The sequence below is a fragment of the Gavialis gangeticus genome, unplaced genomic scaffold (assembly GCF_001723915.1).
Source record: "Gavialis gangeticus isolate Ggan-Ray unplaced genomic scaffold, GavGan_comp1, whole genome shotgun sequence".
Taxonomy (NCBI): Eukaryota; Metazoa; Chordata; order Crocodylia; family Gavialidae; genus Gavialis; species Gavialis gangeticus.
This window is the reverse complement of record NW_017729033.1, coordinates 46,249,191-46,258,372: the sequence shown is the minus strand read 5'-3', so window position 1 is coordinate 46,258,372 and position 9,182 is coordinate 46,249,191. Positions and strand designations below refer to the sequence as shown.

Here is a 9,182-nt window from a genome sequence, read left to right as displayed (position 1 = left end):
GTATCATCAAAAAATGTATGCATTGCATGCCCTGGCTTTGCCTCAGAGTACTAGCCTGGGGCAGTGAGTAGGGAAAAAGCCTGAGATGGTGCAGGCCAGAGTGGGGGTTTAAACCGCTCCCTTATCAGACCATCCAGCGGAGCCTGGCCACACACCCCAGACCACATTCAGCACTGTGGAAGGAAAGGGAGGGCTGCATATGCCTGCATTTCTGGAATGAACAGGGAATGTCTATTCATCTCCAAATTAATTCAAGCTTTGCAGGTTACGTTAACCTGCAAAGACTGAATCAATTCAGGCTCAGGCTTTTTGAATGTCTGTCCCTAGCCCAGACATGTAAGAGGAACACTCAAGCAATCTTTCTTTTTCACCAATTTGATCACTTCAATCCTGTCTTCAAATTGTCATTGGCTACCCTCTCCTTCATTGCAACTTTAACCTTTAAGACCAGCATAATTCTATCTATTTTTACTTGTCCTTTTTCTCTGGTGCTGTCAACACCCTTTGCACTCCATCCCATTAGTGTTCCTTGTCTGATCCACCTTTTTTTTTTTTTTTTTAAATATAATCACCAGTATCTCCTATACTGCCATCTGTATGAATATGACCCCCTGGAACCCAGTCAGAGTCTCAGTTCTCTCCAGTTTTCAAGTAACTCTTAGGCCCCTGACAAACATTATATTTGTCAAACATTACATGTACTGCAAGACAAACTGTAATAGTAGTGAAACCAAAATTCTTCCATACCAATGACAGTGAAACAAGTTACCCTGTGTATACATTGCCAGGTGCTCTCCTTACTCTAAATCAAGGACAGGCAAGTATTTTGGGTGGAGGGCTGCTTAATAAGCTTTGGTGAACTGTCGAGGGCCACATAAGTAATCCCACCCTTTGACAGTTGCCCCACCCTCTTGTTGCCATCTTGGGACTGGAAGTCCCACCCCTAATCCCTGACCTTTGCCACTGAAAGTTCCTCCTTTTGGCTCCCCAGAAATACTTTTGGAGATGGGTTGCCATCTTAGAACCAGAAAAAAAAAACAAATCATACACTAAAAGTTATGCATAATGCATGTTGGGGGGGTTGTGAGGGAAGGGTGTGGGTGCATCAGGGAGGCTGGGGTGGTGGCAGCAGCAGGCAGCGTGTTTAGGGCACAGGCATCCAGTGAGGTGCAGCAACAGGCAACACTGAAGAATTCAGCAAGAGGTGCAACCTCTGCCGGACTGTCTGTATCGCTGGTGCTCCCTGCCACTCATGCACAGCCCCAGAGCTGGGCTGGGCAGCATGTGGGTGTGAGGGAGAGTGGGGAGGAGGCCCCTCCACCTTCCCCCCCATGGCACGCAGCCCTGGCAGGCAACCGCCACCCTCCCTCACGGTGCCCATCTGTGCTCCACGCTGCCGCCATCCCCTGGACGGGCCCAGCCCCATGCTCTGTGCTGCCACCACCCCCCGGGTGGCCCCACCCTGCCATGGGGCCAGCCCCAGCCCCATGCTCCACGCTCCTTCCCAGCTGCAGCTTCTCCCCCCGTTGCTTCCCTACCTGCTGCCTGGAGCCAGCAGGAGACTGGGAAAGTGAAGCAGGTCCTTGGGGGGTGCAGCAGTCCTGCACAGAAGCTGCATGCTGGCTGGCTGGGCCCTTCCACCCATGAGGGTGGGAGCGAGGCAGTAGGGTATGTTTGGGTCTGTGTGTACACGTGGGTCCCTCACTCCCACCCTTGTGTGTGGAAGGGCTGGGCAGGAATAATTTGTTGGTGGGTGCCCTGGGCTGGATGGTGCCCAAGTGCTTGGCAGGCTGGATCCAGCCCACAGGCCATATTTTGCTTGTCCCTGCTCTAAATTATACCAGTGGATTGTGACTACCTTGGAGGAGAGACCAGTCTTTCCAGCATGTTTAAAAGAACTCAACACTTTGTGAAAGCTGTTAGAAAGAACCAAGCAAAACAAAAAGAAACAAAGCCCAGCTTTTGATGAAAATAACAGCATAGCTTTCATAAGTGATAGCAAAGTAACTCACTCCTCTTCAAAAAAGTAACATTTTAAACTGTGTCCAATGAGTTTCTGGTAACTTCTTTTTCTAAGGAAGCAGTGTTCAGTTTTTCATTTGATATTTAAATAGAAAAATTAAACTTTACAATTTACTTTTTTCATAATTGCTTTTACCTTCATTCCTCAAAACAAATTATCTGACCTTTAAGTCAGTAATTTTACTTTGCATATTAAAAAAACCCATGTCTTTAAGACATGAAATCCTCAAGATATATAAACATGTGCAATGAAGCCAACAAAATGTATTTCATATTTCTAACCTGTTTGTCATCATAAAGAGAAAAACCTTTGAGACTTCAACTGTCCTGATCATTTAAAATAACTTAAATCCAGCATTGAGCATCACGAATAAACTTATAGTATATTTTCATTACTACTTCAGCAGTGCTTTTGATTTTTTAAAAATTAATCTATTACTATAAACAAATGCCTGATAATATTTATTTTTTATAAATAGTATATGACGATTTCTATCACTAGGCCACACAACACTTAATCAAATCTCTTTGTCAAAACTGTCTCTTAGAATTAGGATTCCAGAGCTAATGCAAAACTCTCAGTGCCCGGAAAGAGATATATGTCTAGATTTTCCTTACAATCAGAAAAATCCAAACAATATAGTAACCTTTTAAATAGTCAGTTATCAATGCCCCTATATTATAATGGAATCATTATCTTCAAAGAGAGACAAATGCTGCATTAACACTTATATGTAAAGTCATACAATAGCACAGCTAGCTAAATGGGAGGCCACCTGCCACAGTGATATCTGGCAGAAGCAGGACAACCACTGAAGATGCCCAGCGCACCACCGCCACCCATGGCATAGAAGTGCCCAGGTATACCTCTGAAATCATAAATATACATAGATTTTGTGATAACACTAAAATTCCCTGACCCAAAGAGTTTACAAGCTAAATTTTTCCCAGGGGTTGATGATTACGTATATGCTTAACCTTATGTAGTGCAAATAGCCCTATAGACTTCAATGTAACTACTCACATGGCATAAGATTAAAGTACATGCATAACTCTCCTGGAATCAGAGCCTAAGTTAAATTGAACAAACACAGGAAAAGCCATGAAAATTAACTCAGAGAATAGTGCATATCCTATTAATCCCTTTTTGTATTTTAAATAAAAAAATCATACAATGCCCAGTATATAAATAAATATATTAATTCATAATTATATGTGCATATTGGGGACAGGTGGAACAGTGAGGAAAGAGTTAAGGGCCACCTTCTTGTCAAATGATTTAGCAGTAGTTTAAATGAAAGGGTGAGTCGTCTTTCCAAAGAGGGGTGTGACAGAACACCCCTTTGGGTGTTTGTCACTTTAAGGGCTGGAGCAGGAAGCTGCCAGGTAGCTGATGAAAACAGCCATTTTGGAAAGCAACCATTTTGGAGAGCTGTTATAAGGGCAGAGCAGGGTAAGATCAGTCAAGAGGGAGTAACATTGCCTGGCAGAGCTCCTGCTCCAGGAATACCTCAGAAATAAGGGTGAGGCTATGGGGAAGGAAGTGGCCTCCTTGGTCCTGGGCATAACCTAAAAGTGCACCCTGCCGGGATAGAGAGGCCTGGTGGGACTGCCAGTGGTGCAGCAGCCCCACTTAAATACCAGGACCGATCACCTCCCCAATATAATGCGGGTCAGGGCACCTAAACCCCAGTCCCCACCTTTGGGTGGGTCACTAGGAGAGTTGTGGGGGAGGCAGGCACACTTTGTGAAGCACCTGAGCCTGTAGGGGTGCAAGACTCCAGGCCCTGAGAGTGGCCGGGCAGAGTAGTGGAGCCAGTTAAGCTCAGAGAGGAGCAGCTGAGGCCCAAGGGGGTGTTCGACACTAGGCCTCAGTAGGAGGGGTGGTGTGTTTGTCCAAGGGGGAAGGAGTAAGGAATGGCTTGATGAGGGGCTAGAGCTGAGAAAGCCCAGAGTGAGGCGAATCAGCGGTCACCGCCCATATGAGGGTCACAGAGGACCCAAAAGGCTGGGCCAGGGCTAGGTGAAAACAGTAAGCGGATAAAATCGGTAGTCATCGCCCTGATGAGAATCACAGGAGAGTCCCAAAAGGCTGGACCAGGGCTGTCTGAGGTATGAGTGGACAAGCCTGAGCATCTCTTAAGCAGGAGTGAGGCCTCTACAGGCGGTATGTAAGAGGCCCTTGCAAGAGAGGGGTGGAATGTGAGAGGCCCTTGTGAGAAGGGGGCAGTAAGAGAGAGGCCTGAGTGGGGCGTATGTGTTTGGCCTTACAAGGGGCTATATTTGACCGGGCTGCAAGCTGGAGCTGTTTATGTTTATAGCATGACATCTGCGAGGCATGGTGTCACAGGGAGAAACCAGGGGGAAAACCCTGAGGAGCCCGGGGGGAACCTGGGGAGCAGGAGCTGGTCGGGGAAAGAAAAGAAAAAAAAGAGAAGCAAACAGAAAGGTTCTTACCTTTAGCAGGAACCATGGCAAAGACGGAAATGGCGATGGGACTCGAGCAGCTCGTTAGCCGCGTTTTTATAAAGTTGCGGCCAGCTGATAACAGCAGCTTCAGGAGCCGGCTGGGGGAGTTAAAGGGAGCAGCAGGCGAGGAGAAAGGGGAGAGACCAGCTGGAGCACCGGAGAGGAATCTCTCCTGCAGTCCCCTTGGAGGGGAGGAGCACAGGGGTTTGCATCCTGCAGTCCCAGAGGAAACAGCGAGATCCTGCAGGAGAGCGCTGTCGGCAACGAGGCAGGAGGCGAGAGGGGAGAGCAGAGACTCGGAGACAGAAGACAGCAGGAGAGGTTTGAGACCTGGAGTTGCCCATAAAGGGTCAGGAGAGTTGGCAGAAGCCAGAACGCCAGATCAGGTGGGACCGTAGAGGGCTCAGACAGCCCCAAGGAGGTACCCCAAGCGGAGGCTGAAGGGCAGAGTCAGCGGGAAGGGCGACGGAGGACGGGCAATAGCCACATAGAGCTGCCTCACCAGAGACGTGGGGGAGACGCACCGAGGGGGTTCACCGGGAATACAGTGAACCCACAGGCTCGACAGAGAACGAAGGGGAGGATGCGGGGGACAACAGTTTGACCCACACCCAGTCTAGGCTTACCAAGGGCCTTAGAGGCCGCAGCCAGTGGGAATAGGGCAGGCTGTAGGAATAGGTATAAAAGGGGGCGAAGGCCATCTTTTGGTAACTGGTGTTTCTTTGCCGGTGATATACTTTGTGTTTTCTTTTGTTGCCCACTTTTGGAGGGGTTCTGAGGTGAGGAGCGCAGATAGGGTTCAACCACATACAAGGCCAATCAGCTGTGAGGAGGAAGGTGGCAAAGGGGGCTTTTAGCCAGACTTTCCTATAGCCTACTAAGGAAAGGGCGCAAAGACCCAGCTATCAGAGGGGCATGGCCAAAGACCATCGGCATTCATCAAGGTGGGGTGTAAGGGCGAGGTAGAGGGGAAGTGGAGCCTCACAGAAGATCTTCATCCCGCGGTCCCATGTACGAGAAATGCCAATAGTCAAACCCCACCACTGGGATAAGATTGAAGTTGTGGCAGGCGAGATTGGGGAGAGACTATCCTGGTCAATGACACCGACTCGGTGGGACCACAGGGACGGACAGGCGGACAACCCCAAACATCCGGGGATGTGTAGTGCATGACCGGATGTTCAAAACCAGGCGGGTACGCATGGGACATGTGTAGGAGTGGTTGGAGAGTGTACATTTGGCTCTTGACACTAGGGAAGATTGAAGGGCAGCCTCCCATCTAATAACATCAGAATAATATGACACCAAAGCACGGCAAGCGAAAGAGGCAGGTGGTTTGCCTGGAGACAGGGACAGGGCCATACTAGCACCAGGCCTGGAAGCTGCCCTCATCACAAGGGGATAGTCAGAAAGGAAAACACAGCTGAGGCTTACCACCTGTTTCAGTCAGATGAATATTTTGTGTTAAAGTTAATAAAAGGTACCACAAGGGAACAGCCTATGGCTTAGTCTACAGGATGGAGTTGCTGGCATCTTCACTGCAGTAGCCAGGTCCCCTCATGTAAAAATGCAGGTCTGCTGATAAAAGGAGTTTTTTATGCTATCAGGTACACCAGCTGCCACAGCTGAAGAAATCTTAATCTGCCTACAGAGCCGCAGCCAAGCTAAGTAGTTTTACTGGCAAGATCCGTCATGTACAGAGTGTTACAACTGCCAACACAACTTTGCAAGGAGACAAGGAATAAGAGATATGGAGGTGGCCCTGAGTTTCTCTTGGCCCTTTGTATATTTCCTATAAAATAGCAAACAGCTTTTCAAGCTTGCATACCTGGAAATCAGTATGGTATTTTGTAAATGTTTGCTTCTGTGACCAAGCAATATATTCCTGCTATTGGAAAAAAGAATACTAGCAAATACACATGTGCAGTTTCAACAGCCATTTATACTTTAATCAAACTTTACTCCTTACCTCAGGTTGATTTGAAATATTCAGAATGAGTGCCCACAATTCAGCTCTGAGTGCTGTTGGACACCCCTGGCGAACATACTGTTGAGCTGCAGCACTGTCTTGTTCTGTTAAAACTACAAGAGATATAGATGCCATGAATGTCTGACAACAATTCATGTGTTTCTGTAAAACTCACCATTTTTTTAGATTTAACGCATGCTTTTTACACACTGAAAATGATAGAGGAAGACAACCACTGTAACCTAGGCTATATCTCTGCATTTAAAAGATTTGAACATTGCATTTTTCATATATTGATCTCCATCCAACTGATAATGCTAGCCTTGTTAAACACTTTCAAATTAAATAGTTATTGGATCTGACATCTACTTTTTTTTTTTATCTTTTCTCTTCCCTTCTCAAGCAAGTGAAGTAGATCCTTATTGCAAGAAGGCACATGCAATTGGTCACCAATAATAGTTTGGGGCAGCTTGTTATAACAACAACAAAAAAACCCACTGGATTATTTTAACTGAACAGAAAATAAAATCAAGAGGACTGCAAAACAGACTGTGCTACTTAGTCAGAACTTACAGAGAACTTGTCACACTGACATTAATGTGCAAAGGATTTTACCCAGAGCATTTTATACTGTCCACAGCCATGGCACCTCATGCACCTTACTGTCCATCTCCCTAGGCCACAGCAACCCTCTAGTCTAAATCAACAGGTGACTCCTTCTCCAGCTTATCAGTTACCACTTTCTATCCCTAAGCCACAGTGAATAAGCTGGGTAAGGGAGACTGATTCCAGGTAACTGAAATTCCCTGCTCATCTTTTTAGAAGTCAACCAGAACCCAATTTGAGTGAAAACAGCTGGACTAGCACTGCTGCTATTTACTTAGGGTTATCGGGGGCTGGGGGAGAGAAGACTGCAGGGTTAGGACTGAGGAACTGCATTCACATCCTGGGTCACCCTTTTGCAACACTTGGCTAATGGGACAGCACCTCTAAGAAGGCAGTTCTCATTGGGTATTCGTAATCTATGTTACAGGTTAGGTAGTTGATATTAGCAAGCAAGGTAATGAGGGCCCCTTCCTGCTCTGCTTTCACCATAATAAAGGAAGCATTTAAGGCTGAAGTTGCATGTTACACTTAAACCATACTAAATCTGTGGAATGTTAAGCAGTGTTAAAGTTAAAAACTGATGAAAGCAGGTACGCATTAAGGGTTAATACTGTTCCTTGCCTGTGTGCACAGGTCTTCTCTGCCACTAGAGGGCTTGGCTAGGAGCCAGGGAACCTGGGCTCTATCCCTGCTCAGGGGGAGAGGGGGCTGGGAGTGGTACATCCTGGGATGCTGGAGGACTGCAAATTGCTCATTTTATTTCGGTGTAGCAGACTGAAGTTATCCAAACACGAAGTAGCATGGTCCAGAGTTAACCCTTGGCTTAAGTGGTGTAGCTTTAAGATACTCAGAGGACATTTGGCATAAGTTAACAAGCTATAAGATGAGGATCTCCTAGGCTGGCCTGTGGGACAGATCATGCCACACCAGTGCATAGGGCCATGCCAGCAGGGTGTTGCTTGCAGTACTCACCCCAGACTGACCCCTTATGCTACAAGGAGCACCCACACCACTGGACCCAGCCCACATACTAGACTGGCTCCACAAGTAACATGTAGTATATTGGGTTGATCCAAGACCCACAGGCCAGATCGAGCCCACAGGCCATATGTTTAACAAGCTTCCTTTAAGATTATTTTTCCATACTGATAATATGAGCATAGCTACATGCTCATCCAGCAATCCAGAAATATCTACCATGAGAAAAATGGCTAATGAAGAGCCTTTATGACATGCCATTTTGCTAAACAACCTTAGGATAGCATCACATTTTGCAAAACGACCTCAAAATTAGCAACTGTATTGACAAATAACTTGCATTGCTAGGCCTTCTGAACTTAATCAGTCTCTGACTAAACTGTAAATACATTACCAGGCCAAAATGGGCCAGCCTCCACAACAGAATTACGATTTTTTTAATTTTATTTATCACAGACTCCATACACAGAAGAAAATTAATTGACTCCCATAAGATCTCTATGCAATTCATACTGATGATCCAAACAAACACTTTACTAAATTTCTACCACGAAAATCATTACAAGTTTGTTAATAGTATGCAGAACCATAACTAAACCAAAGGATGGGGACCGCCTTTGAAGTGGCTCAGAATCAAATACTCAAAAACTTCTTGGTGACTGGAAAGACGTGAAAGCGAGCAACTTGTTTAAAGCATGTGCATGTGCGTGATTAGTCAGCTCAACTACACACACACAAACATAAATGTGGTTGAGCTACTAATCTCCATCTTCTGATTAGAAGCATATTCTTCTAATCCTTCAATTCTGCACACGCAATTCAAATTTTTCTGGCTAGGTACCATATTATGGTTTTGATATGGTACCATATCAAGGTTTCAACTTCAAGTCAGTTTCATAATCGCTTTTCAAAAGCAAGATGAATGGCCCAGACTCCTCTCTGTATCAGTTCAAGGCTGTTTTTTGACTTTGTATCACCTACACCCTCCTGTGAAGACCAAATGAAGGATGTGGATATAGTCCTAAATGACCAAAAGCTGAAGGGAGTTAAATGGTTGGCTCACAAAGTCCATTTTGGTGGGGGGCAGAAATTTACTGAAGTGAGCCTAGAGAAAGGGGAAAAAGAGAGAGATGGGGGC

At 46.1% G+C, this 9,182-nt stretch overlaps 1 protein-coding gene across 1 annotated transcript in view; it reads right to left on the bottom strand.

Annotated features, from left to right (window-relative positions):
- Nucleotides 1-9,182, bottom strand: part of TBC1D19 (TBC1 domain family member 19) — a 181,569-nt gene that overhangs the window by 85,361 nt on the left and 87,026 nt on the right. The window contains exon 11 of the mRNA XM_019526444.1: nucleotides 6,461-6,573. Coding sequence (XP_019381989.1) covers nucleotides 6,461-6,573 — 113 coding nt within the window. The remainder of the gene's footprint in view (nucleotides 1-6,460; nucleotides 6,574-9,182) is intronic.